At 46.0% G+C, this 15,569-nt stretch overlaps 1 protein-coding gene across 4 annotated transcripts in view; it reads right to left on the bottom strand.

The window, feature by feature from the left end:
- The window catches only part of LOC133472427 (pyruvate carboxylase, mitochondrial-like), a 99,876-nt gene that overhangs the window by 50,691 nt on the left and 33,616 nt on the right, over positions 1-15,569 (bottom strand). For all 4 annotated transcript variants that reach the window (XR_009786706.1, XR_009786707.1, XR_009786708.1 and 1 more), the window contains exon 12: positions 3,082-3,264. Coding sequence is in view for 1 of the 4 variants with exons in the window: in XM_061763172.1 (XP_061619156.1) it covers positions 3,082-3,264 (183 nt within the window). In the remaining 3 variants the exon portion in view is untranslated. The remainder of the gene's footprint in view (positions 1-3,081; positions 3,265-15,569) is intronic.

Genomic DNA, 15,569 nt, shown 5'->3' with positions numbered 1-15,569 from the left:
TCACTGCTTCCTTTGCACTTGAACGTTAGCAAAACGGGTTATTGACTTCCTGGTGTCGGTCTCATTAGTTTTGACTACTCACGAGTCAACGCATACAAATGGCATCCAATGGATGGAAAAAATAATAATAAAGAAATAAAAATGGTCCAGTAACAAGCAACAAGCTGATTCTGACTATAATGTAAAGCAACTGCATGGGCCACCTAACACCTGATAGCCTCAAATCTCTTGTTAGACAAAAAGGCAACTGAAATGAATACAAAAAGAGCTCCTGCGGAAGATCCTGACACTTTGATAGCGGTAGAGACCTTTCTTATCTCTGGTTGCACAACAACATTTGGACTATATTTACTGCGTGCTCGCAGATTTAAAGCGGGAGACTCCCCGGGGACCATTGTAACCTCGCGCCTTCAATTAAAGTGGCTCGACACGGACGATAAAACGTCGAGGTGTAACCGTTTTTTTTTTTTAAGTCTGTGTGCCCAAGGTCACCGTGATGCTGATCCACGTTGCTAACGAAAAGACAGCGTTAGTCGCTGTGTTACGTGATTTCTTGGTTTGAGTCGGGGTGGCTCTCTGCGCTTGACATTTCTTTGCGTCGACAATTCATGAATAAAGGCGCCGTCGAAACGCAAGCGCACAAGCCGTATAATTAAACTCATTAGAATGAGAAAGGAGACTTTTGTTCTCAGTCAGCGACCCAAACAGCAACAACAGCAGGTGCTCTCGGCGACATCGCTCCCCTTCATGTCGCCGAAACATCTCGTGTAGCTTCTCGTGTACGCGTTAGCGAGTCTGTGTGAAGTCATTGTTCAAAGTGCTACTCATCTCAAAAGGAGGCTCGAGTCAAACAGACGGCGATAGAATGAGATCATAAACACCCGGTTACATTCTAGTTCATGTTCGGGATGTAAGGATATTCAAGGCGCTGAATTTATTCCGGGCCTGGAAATTTTGTATTTATTTTTTAAATGGCTAGTAACGCACAAGTTGTTGCAGTCGTTAAGTCAAGGAGAGAGAAAAAAACTATTATATGGTCAAGACTTTGGCAATCACACACATTTGCCTCATCGACGTGAAACATCCTCATTGTTTTCCTTCTTTTCTGCGTGGCCATGTTTACCCGCGGTGGTGGTCGAATGGCCCATAATTGCCCCAAAGTGTGCCCACACGTAAATGCTGATGTATGTGCACACGCTGTAATTGGTTGAGGGCTAATTGTGCTGCGGCACTGAGCTTGGCACTTGCTCAGGAGGACAAGTGGATACGCTGTGTGCCCAATGCGCAGATGAACTGGATATAGGGGCATGGTATACGGCTGGGTTTTTTTTTTTTCCCCCCCAGGTTGCACGCTATGGCGAACAGAAAAAGTTGTAATGAGCACAACTGGCACCTCTGCTGAATCCAGAGACGCCTTAAGCAGGTGCGTTCACAGCCCCGCTAATTTACCGCAGCTGCAAGTCAACCATTCCAAACGAGATTGTCGTATCACTTGTACGTTTGGTGCGTGGATCTTTCTGAAAGCGTGTCGCTGGCGAACAAAAGCAAAAGCGCTTCCATCTATCTGCCGTTTCAGCGGACTGAATCATCCGCTGCCTACTTTCAAACCCAGCCAATTGGTTTTTCTTTTATTCTCGCTGCCCACACGGCCGTCATCTCGCGACGCTCCCGCCGTCGCCCCCGAGTAATTGCACGAGTCATCTGCAGCGGCGTCTCTTGACCTGTGCGGACTTCCAATCAGCACACTACAACAGAAATATTATTATTTTGTCCTTCAGTATCTCCAAAGTTTCCTCTTTCTTCTTGTGTTTTTGATGCTGGCGAGAGCACAAATAAACGCATCTGTCTCGTGTCAAATTGTTTGTCAAGGGCGCACTCGTGCAGACTTGCTTACTCTTGTAAGAGACTTTAACAGGGAATGCAGACTTTTGTTGTCAGACGGGCTTGGATTGGTCGACGGCAATCCGAACGCGCCGTATTTCTTGCACTGGTCAGCTTGCATCATGTGAGTATAAAGCATACACACAAAGAATTGTGTTAATTACTTGGCTCGCCGCAAATCTGCTGCAATATGCTTGTGTTCAGCTTGAGGAAATGTATCCCAATTACGGGGAAAAGGCGGTCACATACGTTAGCGCCAAAATACGCAAGCCAGATTCTCTGAACCTGCAACCCATCTGGTGTTCTTGTGGAGATTTAATCAGTGACAAATTGGAGCAGGGACGCCAGGTGGAGGATGAAGTCTACTCGACAACACCTGGCCTCGATATACGCCTCCATAATGGGTGTAAATACGGAAAATGTCCATTTGACTAAAACTGACTGGACTTTTCACTCATTGTGGATGAGATTTGGGAAGAATCACAGCAACTAAACTCAAACCATCGGTGTTTTTTTTTTGTTTTTTTTCTCTTTACTAGTACATTAAATGATACAACGCTAAGTGGACATTATATTTGACATTTTTGAGATGGCCTTTAAAAATCTCCACTTTCACTGGCAAGAGTCCATTTACGCCTCGAACAATTACGTACCTTACGACACAAACCGGCAAGGATTTGTGTCCTCTCATTCCCCCGCCGCTCTCGTTTTACCTTGAAACGGAATGTTTTCACTCCTTTTCGAAATGAACGTGTGCAGACGCAAGCGAAGGTTTATCTCGAGTCGAGCCCCGAGCTGGCCGGCGCGGCGATTAACATCGCACCGCAACCTTCGCCTCGACGCGTTTGCCGGCTTTCTACGTACTTAACGAGACTCTTAAAGCATTGTTTTCATTTTATGATATACAATCACACCTTGGCTCACAAACTTAATTCCTTCCTAGACTCAGTTGGCACGCTGAGGTATTTTTTCCGATTGAAATCAATGGAAATAGCGTCCATCTGTCTGTCTGCCAAGTTTTGTCTGGCTTGTTTTTATGAGCTTAGATTCATATGGAACTAAATGAAGACAAACTTTATGATGAAGCAATAACTTTTTAGCCTTTTCATCCAGTATAGCCTCACCAACACCATCAACAGCAAGCTCACCCCGCCCCCACCCCATTTCTCCACACTAACAGTAATGTTTCAGGTGTCCTACCTTGACGCCCCTCACTCTGAACTCGGCCAGGGCTCGGCTCATCTTGGAGGCGGCGGTGGGCAGGTCCTTGCCGCTGGCGATGACTTTGACCAGCAGGGAGTCGTAGTGCGGCGAGATGACAGCGCCCTGAAAGGCCGAGGCGCTGTCCAGACGGATTCCCATGCCTTCGCCGCTCCGGAATACCTGGAAGGGGTACGAACCAAAAAGCTTACAAACCTGGTATACGTGCAGAGACAATCCTGTGCTTCTTGTAGTGTCTGTGTGTTGCATAAACTGCTGAAAAGGGCATTGGTGACTGTGGCTCTCCTTTCCCGCAAGCGAGGGCATTACAGTAAGGAAGTATACAGTAAAAAAATAACAAATAAAAAAAACAAGCGCCAGAAATGGCAGCTTTCCGCAATAGAAATAACACACCGGCCACATAAAGCACAGCCGTAGTAGCAACCCCAATATGGCCACCTGTAGCGGCCCTGAAATAATACTGGGGATTTTACGATGATAGATTTTCCTCCATGTTGGATGCATGCATGCATTATTTGTCAGGAAGATTTAGTGTTTTCATTAGTGCACTACCGGTGCTTGGCGGACGAATGCCGGCAGTGTTGTTAAGAGCCCTTTTTCTCGCTCAAAGTGTCAGTTACGCTCCCGTTCACCATGATTGCTTTTATTTGACGTCCAAATTCCCACTTCCAAGCGCTGGCAATTAATTTGGCAAAAACTGCAAGATTATCTTTTTGAACACAATGGCGGAAGACAGCGCAATCACGTCTGCTAAGTGGCTGAAACGCGAGCGTGGAACGAGCCCGCACTCCGAGCGAGATGCGAGACGCAAAGGGGGCGAGAACGCGGCAGAGGTGAGGGAGAAGAAAAAGCATGCGATGAGTGAAAAGTGGGAAAGGGCGGAGCGCTCCAAAACACTTGGCAGGAGGGAAGAGGAGGCGAGAGAGGAAATGTGAGGAAGGGAAGCGAGGGCCGGGGCCAAGTCGGCAACATACGGAGCCCCTCGAGGCCTGGAAGCGAGAGATGCGGCGCAATTGTAATTAGAACAATGTTGTGCCACTCTGGTGATGTGCCAGCAATGTCGGCAGACAACGCAGCTGCCCAGGACTGCAAAAAAAAATGTAAATGTCCATTGACATCATGCGTGTCACAATAGCAGTTTGATACAAAAGTCTCTGATTTATTAATTCCACTCAACAAAACCTTCCACCAAGACAGCCATGTTCTCATGCTCTGTGCAAGCGGGCAAAAATCTCAAATCATATTTCCTCATTGAAATGAATGCCATTAATCCATTCCATTCCATTTTTTTTTTTTCATGAGAAAAATAGCACTCAGAATTAAAAGGTTTATGCATCATGAGTTAATGCCGCAAATTCATTTCATTGTGCTGCTCCTTCTGGTGGTATATCATCTGTCCTGATGTGTTGCTGCACAGTTTATGTTCAAATAGCCCTGGTTTGCGTTCAAATGATGTCTCTTATCATGAAAAACTGGTAAGTCGGGTCCCTTGTATCTCAAGGCACCACTGTATTGTTCATGACTACTCAGACTGATTATTTTGACATTATTTCTGTGGGTGCTGCAATGCAACAGTGCCGCTTGGCGCTTATTTAGCCTTTCCCCCGTAACAATTTCAAATGATGAAAGGGGACAGGCCGGAGATCAGTGACTGTAGCTCAAAGGCAATGTTGTGTTGCATTTGCTCGAGGGAAAAAAAAAAAAAAAGGACCCAGGTGGCAATTTCACATGTGGGAGTCCGACGTTGATTATTTGTCCATTTTGTGTCCGTATACGGGTGTCGGACAGCAGGTGTCAAGAAACTACTGTTGCAATGCGGCAAAGAATAAAAAAAATTATTTCAAAAAATAAAGTGCCTGGGACCTGAAAATGGAGTGAACGCATCTTAACGCATTGTATCCGTAAAAGCCCAGGGCCGCCTCCCTAAAGACGGTCCCTTTTGAAAACAGACAAATCAAAATGGCAGGAGCATTCCAGTCAAGTGAAAAGAGCCAAATAAACAGTGCTGCAGAATGCATCCATGCATTTTTAAACATGCGGCAGTCATTTGGGCATAACATTGCTTTAAATCGAATTGCTGCGCAGAGAATCTTGTCCCGTCAGGATACTAAATCAAACACGCAGCAAGACAGATGTTTCCTGTTTCACTTTACTGCACGTATACTTATTGTATATGGCCGACGTAATCAGACTCAAAGCCACTGCGTCGCCCCGGTTATTGGAAGAACTCGGCACGCTTGTCTTGCTCTGCAGAGACGCAGCAGGAAGCGCCCTCCGCGGCCTTCTACAGCAGCTCCAAAGTCTCGGCCAATGCCCACAACCACAGCAATTAACCTAAAGACAAATGCTAGATTTTGTCCGACACTTCGTAAAAGCGTGGAAAGGATATTTATGTTTGTCTGTGCACGTGCTAATGAGTGCATATTTACACAAGGCTCTGGTTTTGCTTTTGTGTATATGAAGTACAGTGGTGCCTTCAGAAACGAGTGACCCAACTTACCCGAGTTTTGCAGAGTTACGAACCGTCCTTCGGACGATTCTTTGCTTTGATTTGTGAGCAAGCATTTGAGAACAAAACAAAGACAATTACTTTGTTGCTTATTCACCTTTTAAATACGCAACGTGTAACTGAATTTAAAACAACCACAGAGCAACGCTTTGGGAAAGTCAGATTAGCTTAATGCTAACAAAGAATAACAAATGCCATTGACAGGCTGAAGGATAGCATCAGTGTTGCGGTCATGGTTATTTGCAGCAAAGTATGTAGGGCACACCATTAACGATATTCATCGGCATATATTCTTTATCCTCTCTGAAAACTAATTTAACGGCAGCTTACTGAGGACCGTCTCCATGAACAGCATATTTGTTTGTCTGCATTATACTGCCCCCAGGTGGCCAAGGCGTCCAGACCAGAAGGAGCGGCACAATGTCGATTGAAATGAATCAAAAACTGCGGCAAAAACTGTTTAATTGTTTACATTTGATCTAATTATGTCATTACTGTATGCTTTATAAAGTCCTATTTTTCTGATGAAAAAAACACTTGGTTGTTGTTTTTTGGGAGGCTGAAACAGATTAATGGCATTTCAATTTATGGGGAAAGATGATTTTAGCTAGGACGGGTTTGCGTTAAAAGCACGCCACGGAACATAAACTCAACTATCTCCCGGCACCACTGTATATTAATTTTCCCCTTGGGACACAAAGATGGCGGAGATGAGCGACGGCACAGCAGTAACCCACGGGAAAAAACGACGTCCCTTGATCCCACACACAAAAGCCCAGGCACAATGTTAATAATTGAAGTCAAGGTATCAGTGCGGCGGGGGGGATTCCACAGACGTGTATTCTTCAAAATCCGTCGCTCCCTGGATGCTTACCCATACTAATATCTGAAAGTGCCTCAATGTGTGACCAGTGCTTCGGGTTTTCCAAATATACCTTTACAAGCTTTTTAGTTCCTCATTCAGTTTGAGAGTCCCGATGTTTTCAACGGATTTGTTTGTGACTAAAAAGATTGCACAGCAAATGTGAGTTTTGTCACAGCGCATTGCAATGGATCCCAGAGATAAGCATCTTTCTGCGCGAGCTGAATTATACATGAAGAGATGATTGCACGGCAGCCTAAACATGATGATTTCAAAATGTTTTTGTGAATTCTTGTTTTCTAGCAATAAAATGGCTGGAACTTGTTTATTTGTAAAATTCCTCTTTTAGGTTTTAATATTTCACAGCTAGCTTGTTCTTGTAAAAACAATCAAATAAAATACACTGTCAAGTGACTCAATCAGCTAAATTTGTTTACCTGCAAGTGCAACCAAATAATGCATGTGGGGCACGTGCGACAGCGGCGTGCGACCTCCAATTGATCGCGTTGTAATTGCAGTTGAGCGCTAAAATAGTCGTTCTGAATAGGCCCGTTACGACTACCGCGCGAGTGTGTCATAGCTTTTTTTTTCTTATTGCATTGCTCATAAAAAGAATAAGCAGTATACAATTTGGAAAGCACAGTCAGTGTTGGATGATCACAAAGGGTTGACGTGCAAGGACTTTGTCTGGAGTTTATAGAGCAAAACCCAGTTGTTTTAGTGGAGCTGAGCGGTTAGCCTCGCTCGCTTTGGCTATTCCGAGTCTCACGACGATCGTAACAGCGGGACCGCGAACAAGGACAGCGATTTTTGTCGCCAAAATGTCATCACTTAATCGACTATGACTTAAGTTTCATCGCATCATGGTCGACTACAAAATATCTTTGTTCAGTTAACCCCTAGTTCGCTGTAAACAGTCCGACCCGGCACACCGAATGGTCAACCTCGTGATTGTTTGCGATCAGCTAGCAGAGGCTGCCGCTGAGCGACTTGGGTACTGAGCAGCATTGACGTGGACTGGACAAGCGACGCATTCGCTGGGTCATTAGGGCTGCAACACTGTGCACACACAGGCCTTTAGACGGGCTCATTGTGGAGTCTGGGAATTGATCACGGTGCCGCGAGGGCTTAATGGGATTTTCTTCCGGAGCTTTCCGCTCCGGAGCAGCTTGTTGCCCCGCCTCCCCGCCCCCCAGCTTTAATTAAAACTCATTCCACCAACGTTGCGCTCACTAACGATCAACTCACTCTAAACCCGTTAAACCGTTAACGAGCCGGCATACTGATTGGATTCAATATTGCTATTGAGTGACTCCTCCTGACATCATTCACTTATTGCTAATGGAACACTGAAGATTCGATGATTCGGTCAATGGTGACAATTTGAAATCGTGTCTTGCTTAACAGTTCCTCACGTCCGCTGCTTGCCACTGAAATCACATGACAAGATGTCCTTTCATCTTGCTCTTTCGCCTCGATTTCCCGTCTGTACGCTGACAATGATTTGTTTTCGTGATTAATCTCGGCCTTCGGTGTGCATGGAATAATTCCTCCATCTCGTCTCTCTTTCGCTCCCCCGTGTCAGCACCCCATTTGACTCAGTCATTTTTGTCCTTTTTCTTCCTCTTTTGTGCGCTCTTAAGTGGACGTCGGCGGCGTCTCTCGCACCGTCTTTGAGCAGAGCAATTACAGGCCAGGGCCACAAATATGTTGCGAGCAGAGCCGCCACATCGATAAGCATGCGCTAACTGCTCTGACACAAACAAAGCACTCAGTCCTGGAACTCCCGCTCATCAAAAGGCTCATTTTTGATACGCGACCAAATTGGCTTCTCCTTTCAATTTCTCCAGCGTGTGCGCGTCTGTGCTCCAGACGGAGGTATAATGACCTTAATGAGCGGCAGAGAAGCTGCTCCCGCTTTCCTGGCTGTCTGAATGTTCCATCAATTAAGGCCCATTCTGCTTCGCCTCCTCACAAGGCTCTCTCATCTCTCCACACCTTCTCCTCCGTCGCCTTTTCACCATCCCTACCCCAGCCGTGCTCCCCCTCTCGTCAGCCGGCTCCTCGCCGCCTCCTCCTTTCATCACGCCTAATTTCAAACTTGCGCATCCTCGTCACTTTCCTCCTCTTCACGATTGTTCCAGGAAAAGTGGGCGAATGTTCCTAATTGCCTCGCTGCGAGTAAGGTGGCATAAAATGTTCATGTTTTGCACATTAATGTGGCGCAATACAAAAGCACCGACTCTCATCTGCACAGGCATTTTTACAAAAGCTCATCTGTTACATAACTTGTACATTTGCACATCGACGGCTTCAACACGGCACACTCGTTGTTACAACTTCTCCTCACCGAGTTCCAATTCTGATGGGCAGATGGGGCAATAAAGTTCACAAATGGGGAAAAAGAAAAATGCAATCACTATGCCAACGTGCATCTTAAATTTCATTCAAGCAAGGTGTAATGTGTTGACGCCACTTCATTAGGCACTCCGGCGCAATCTCACTGACGAAACGAGAAGCAACATCACCGTGAGAATCAACGGTCAACGAACAGTCCAGGGAGGATTATTAAAACAAAATGTGCGTGAACATTTTTCCCAACCTCGACACACACACAAAAAATGCCATAGATGTAGCTCGTCTTAGAGCGCTGATGCAATGTGACTCATGTGCACACAGTGCTCATTAATAATGAATGGCGAACTTATAAAAAGGGGGCCGCATGAGGTAACTGTTCAAACTTCATCTCTCGATAATCATGCTTCTAACATTTGATGCTTAGCTCAATCAAAACTGAGCTTTGGTACCTTTGCGAAGGCAGAATAGTTGATACGACTCTTCTCCCGGCTCTCATGAGATTCTATACCTAATAAAGTGTCTGCCGCGTGCGGCCAGATATATTATAACCCATTAAAAGCTCCACAGACTGCACCCAGTCGATCCAACGTGGCCGGCTGCCACAAATCCATTTGCCTGCCATTAGAGCTCCTCTTCCCCACTCTGTGGCGCAGCCACGATGGCCAGACAACGAATTCGCAGGCCAACGCTGGCCGCCACGAACACCACAGTTGAAATGGAATACGATCAATGACGCGTCATTGTCGCGCTGAACATTGCGGAATTGATGCGTTTTCATTTCACGTGTCAGAAAGATTTCCATGCGTGTCCATGACTGCACGGCAACGGCAGGCTGTGCATTTAGTACCTGGGCCTGGGACTGATTAAATATCAGCAGAGGGCAAATATAGAGGTGCAAAATAATTTGAAAATAATGACAGTCAACCAAGGAAAAGGGGAAATCAACTAAAGTAGCTCCAAAACGACGCGAGTGTGAGTTGTTTGAGTATTTCTCCAACTTCGTCTTATCTTGGCATCCTCCAGCGACTCCGATACGACGCGATCCCTCGTAATCCTCGCTCAATCCGTACGCAACGTCTCTCGTTCCGCACTTTTGCCGGCCTGACTTTGACGACTCCATCAGCAGCAAGCGCGGCGCTCGCACCGGGCAACGTTCTCGTTGTTATGCGACACGCGTGCAGGGAAGGCGCCCCAAATCTCAGCACTGAATGTGCGCGGGTGCCGCAGCTGCTTGATGGACTCACTCAGTCTCACGCACACACACACACACACTGAAATTAATTTCCAACCCGTCCAATTTTGCTCCTGACCCCTCCTTGCTTGTGAATTAACGAGTCACATTTCTCATCAGCCAAACTTAATGAATTAGCCTGTGATACAGTTACGAGGCGGGAAATACAGGCCTGTTGTTGTTAGCATATAAACTCAATTCTGTCGTAATGAGAAATGTTAAAATAGTCGGTGAAGGTTCTCCTTCGTCCTTCTCTTATTTTTATCAGCGCTTTGATCATTATTCCTCAGCCTTGATCTACTTACACTATGTGTGAGACATTAAACAATAACAGTCAGTAGTGATCATAACTTTTACGGCCACAAACTACAATTTGTGCACAAAGAGGAAACAAGTGTGTCAAGAAAAACCACTGGGAAATGTTTTGTTTTCGTTTCTTTTTTCTTGATCCTTTTATTAGTCGGAGTAGAATTCGTCTTTTTTTTCCCCCCTCCGTTTTCCTGCTTCAATGGAATGAGGAAATTTTAGCAAAAGACCAAACGCTGGCAGGACCAGCGCTATTAAACTTCAAACTCATTGACACTTTGAAATCCCACCATCACGAGTCTGCTCTCCATCTATGATTGAGTTCCCTCCGCAGCCCTCGCGTGTCTTCCTGCGTCCTCTCGCAATGATTACAGCGCTTGTTGGGATGTATGGCGCTTTCAAATTCCAGTTTCTTGTTGTTTTCTTTCGTTTTTGTGCCAGTGTGCCCCCTCCCTGACGCCGCCGGTGGATGCCAGGCCTTTTCCGTGAGGTCGGGAGAGTGCCACCAAGCAGACGCTGGGCTTCCTCCAGGATCAAAAAGTGTACACACACACACTATGAGATGCCACGCATATTTGTTTGCATCCTGATTAATAGTGCTTGTTTGTCACAATATGATTGTCGTGTTGTTTAAAATGTACGGATATTAAGTCGGAGCACGTATTCCCAGCCTCGAGGCCGAGGAATTTCAAATGGATTCCTCTCGCATTGGGCCCCACAGTGAGCAGATGCATGCCCAGCCACCCTGGGGCTCAAGCTGTTTAAAACATATTAGCAGCATTATCTGGGGCAGCAGCATAAACAGGGCCCGGATCCCTTTTTAAAAATGTCGAGCAGCCCCGCATCCCGCCAGGGCTGCTTGTTGACTCGAGAATTAGCCTGACATCGGGATAAAGTCAAAAGCTGCAGCTCATCCTCATTAGCGCGCTCTCTGCATTTCTTTCTCGCCTCTCCCAGCCAGCCAGCGAGTGATGCCGGTGCCACTTCTCTGGCGTGCGTTTCCCTTCGTGCCGCCATCTCCCGTCGCGCGGGCAACATGACTTCATCTCAATCGCCACCAACAGTCTTTTTATTTTATCAACTGCATTCATGATATACCATCGTTTTATTGTTTAGTGTCGACGTCAAGGATTCAAGAGATGCATAAATACAAGGGATAATGGAGAAGCCATGCTAAACGCTAAGCTCACGTGAAATGTAGAGGAGCGAAACGGCAGAATAAGTGCTAAGGTGAAACGGGAAAACTTTACACAGAAATGCACCACAGCCGAGAGTAATGAACTACGGGCAGGAAATTAGTCGGTAAATTAATAGGTGTCTCGAGGAAAAATAATACAACGGCAAGCACGAACGTCAGCCAGGAAAATCCGAAAAGTGTAAAAAGTACATTCATAGTCTTTTATTTATAATACCAGCACTCTTATTTGTGTTTGGTTTTTTTTCTCTCATGTCATGCAGTGGAATGTTCACACATTTTTTTTTTTCCAGGTAGCAGAAAGAATGTTGGCGCTGTGTTAACATAACTAGCATTTTTTGGGCGACATTTCCCTTCATTTCTCGTTGAATCATGCGCGAAGCCGAATGAGAAAGCCGCGCATATTCAGGAGATCAATGAAGGTGTACAACTCCAAATTAGGCTTGTTTGGCCTTGGTGGGGGTCTTCCGTTTTTTGCAGTACATCTTTAATTGTTCGCTTTGATTCGGAGACGACATCTCTTTCCCCCACAGAAGCCTCATCCCTCTCCCCGTCAATGAGGTTTCTTCATCCCCTCGGGGAAATCTCTCCTCCGCTCATTAACTCGCGAGACTGATTGAGCATGGCGGCGTTAATTTCACGCGCGTCCATTTGTTGACGCCGGCGAGCTGCGCAATAAGCTAATTTTAAGGAGGTGCGCTCTTCTGTCAAATAGTCCCTCACGCCCCACGTGCACCATTTGTTTTTCTCCCCCCCCCTCCACCCTACCCGCCAGTCCATCGGGCCGTCGAGGACGTGCGGCTAATTAACAACATCAACAACGGCCGCTGACCAGCGGGACCGGTCATGACCACCGGCGGCACTGTGGTAAATAGAATGCTTAATAAATGCCAACGCACACACAGCTGAACACGGGGCTGTAGCGGCACCACTGACAAGACTAAACATGCAAATGCTTGGCTGGAGAAGGGAAGATTTTTGAGTGTCACGGCATCGGCTCGAAGCAGGATGATTAATCGCACTCTGCTCAGATGGCCGCGCGAGGGCCGGCCAGGGAGAGAACTCGAGCTCTCCCCCTGGCACGTCCCTTTATTGCCTTTGCTGAGCCCCCGCGCCCACTCTTCCGGCCCGCTAGGTCTAGGAATGATGTTCTCGGAACTGTATTCTGAACACGGACGCCTGGCATCTGCTACCAGCGGCGCCAAAGGTTGTCTTGGAATTGGGCACTTGAACGATACAAAAGATGTTCCCCTCCGTCCTTCGTTTGCGTGGCCAAGCCGGGAGCGCGATGTCGCTCGCGTTGGCTGCAGGAGCCGAAGTTGGGATGTCAACAAACAAAATGCGAAGTTTCAACTGAAACGTAGACTTGTGTTTGAAATGTCACCACTGAAAACGTTTCAGGACAGGTAAATGCAAAACATTTTTTAATTATACGACATTCAACTCCCCCGTAATATTGTCATATTCTGATTGTTCAATAAAAGCCTTGCTTCGGGTCCCTGCGGGATTAACCTGCAAAAATAAATAAATATCGCTCATCCAAATGAGAAATGAAGTCATTGATTGGCCAAACTGCTTTGTATGTGTGCCACATGCCGCGCACCTCACGCAACTTCGCACTTTCCCCAACAAGGACAAGCTGGCTTCGCTCTCTTTTTGCGCCTCCGAAGCTGCAGCGTCCAATAGCGAGCAAAGGGCTGTTGACGCTGACTCACGCTCGCGCGTCTGTTTTGATGCGACATGAACGAGGAGCGAAGGTGTGTATTCATAATAATACTCTTTGGAGAAATGTAGTCGAATCCCAACCAAGGCTTCAGTCTCATCTCGATATGACGAAAAAAGAAGCAATTGCCCATTAAGTTTTGTTGATATGCTTTTTATTTGCCGTTTTCCCCCGACGGAACATTTACTGTAAATTAATTATGATGGCACTCGCTGGCTCTTTAGGGTTGGTTGTTAGATGCTGAGCAGCTCTCAATATTGCTCATTTTCAAACACGGTGTGATATTGAAAAATATGTAGCGACAGACGGCAAAGAAAAATGATAAGGTTATCTGCGGGTATCAACTTCATGGTTTACAAATGCGTTTCATGATTATAGAGAGTGATTCAGCGACAATAATACTTCCAATACAGACGGCCTTCTGTTTATCTTTTGTTTCCGTAACCAATAAATCCAATGAAAAGTGCTTTTTTGAAAAGCAATTTATTGCGAGCCGCATCTATGAATGGCCTATTCTGCACTAAATGCAGCTCAGATGTGGCGCTTAATAGCAGGACGGATGTGTGTTTTTTTTTGTTTTTTTGGCGCGCCGAGCAGCTGTTAAACAACATTGTTCCGACAACGTTGTTCCGAGGCAACAAGAGGCCGTCAGTGTGGCGACCTCCTGCCAGGGCGGCGTCCACCACGTCCACGTGCTCAAGCTGCACAGCTTGAGCCGGACTATTATTAGATATTGGATCGTACTTAGAAACGCGCCACTGCACAGGCAGGGGGCTGCTTCTCTCACATCTCAGCCCTCGCCGCAATCGCTCTAAATACTCCATTAGTGTGCCCAGGGGAGACGACGACAGCTTTCCAAGAATCCTCTGCAGCGGCGTTTCTGTGCCATCGTAGTATCCATATCATCTCGCGCGTCGACGCTGGCAGGGACGGGATACCTGGCGGCAGCGCGGGTGATAGGATGGATACTTTGCGCCCTGCCAGCCTACAGCCAATACATGAAGCATTCAGCGTTGCGGGGAAAGCATTCTAAGAGCTAATGGATTCGGAAAACACAAAGGGAAGTATTTAGCTTGTCATTTTAAAGCACTTACCAGTGCTTGTCCAATGGTGGGCCTAAACTCCATCTGAAGCACTGAACTACATTTACACACTAAATTCTAATATTTGTTCCATAAAAATGTACTTTTTTAATCGCAACGTTGCTCCCGATTTTCTTCATTTTGTCGCGTTCTTCTTAGCTACACTGTTTCCAGTACGTGTAGATTATTTATTTCTTTTTCTTTTTTTTTTTCTTTTTTGCTCCAATCAGATTGCAGCCTCAATGTGTTGCCATGTCGATGTCATCCATCCAGGATCATTCACAATCAGTAATGCTGGCACAAATTCAAATCTATGAACCGAACTGATCTCAAATTCATGCAAAATAAAAATAAAGCCACATCTGTTGTTTTTTATTTAAACGTTGAAAAGCAACGTGTATAAACAACGATTCTTTACGGTCCCCTAGCGCAAAAACCGTACTCACTCTTCGACCAACAACAGCACCCACACTTGCCGCTACGGAAGCCTTCTGGGTAATGTAGTATCTAAACATTTACCGACACCGCCCCTGTCTGTGCGAGCAGCTGTTCTCTGGGATGAAGATGATGAAAACATCACAAAGGAGTCGCCTCACTGATGAACACCTGCAGTCCGCCCTGAGAATCCAAGTATCCAGCTCAGGCCAAATGGCAACAGAGCCAAGAAATGTTTTAATTCGTAGTTTTACTCACTTTCAATGAAAAGAGCCATTTTTCTTTATATTGTCAGGGCTTCGTTATAGCTTAAGTTTAGGTTGATTTATTGGAACAATATTCATATTCCGACCATTTCTATAAAAACAGTGGTTTAGGTAGGGTACCCAGGTACCAGAAGCACGGCCAGCCACTGCTATAAAAAAAATGTAATTAGCAGTGTGACATTTAAAAGGACGAGGGTTCGGCGCAACTCCACACGAAGAAGAATGCGGCGTGTGCTGTATGTGTTTGCAGGGGCTCGACTCACTCTTCGCAATAAGCAACACTTTGGCAAATAGTGACCAATTCTTCTTAAAAAAAAATGTTAATAAAATAAATGAGGCTTCAAGCTATTTAATGCCACTCCCAGCTGGCAAAAAGAATTTCACCCTGTGTATTTAAAACCAGCGCATCGCTTAGCTTTTCAGTCTGCTAGCTTAATGCTAACAATAAATAGCATACTTGTTGCAGTGTGCTAGCCCTTTAAGCGGTGGAGCACAAACAG

Source organism: Phyllopteryx taeniolatus, chromosome 23 (assembly GCF_024500385.1).
Source record: "Phyllopteryx taeniolatus isolate TA_2022b chromosome 23, UOR_Ptae_1.2, whole genome shotgun sequence".
Classification (NCBI taxonomy): domain Eukaryota; kingdom Metazoa; phylum Chordata; class Actinopteri; order Syngnathiformes; family Syngnathidae; genus Phyllopteryx; species Phyllopteryx taeniolatus.
This window is presented reverse-complemented; position numbering and strand designations above follow the sequence as displayed.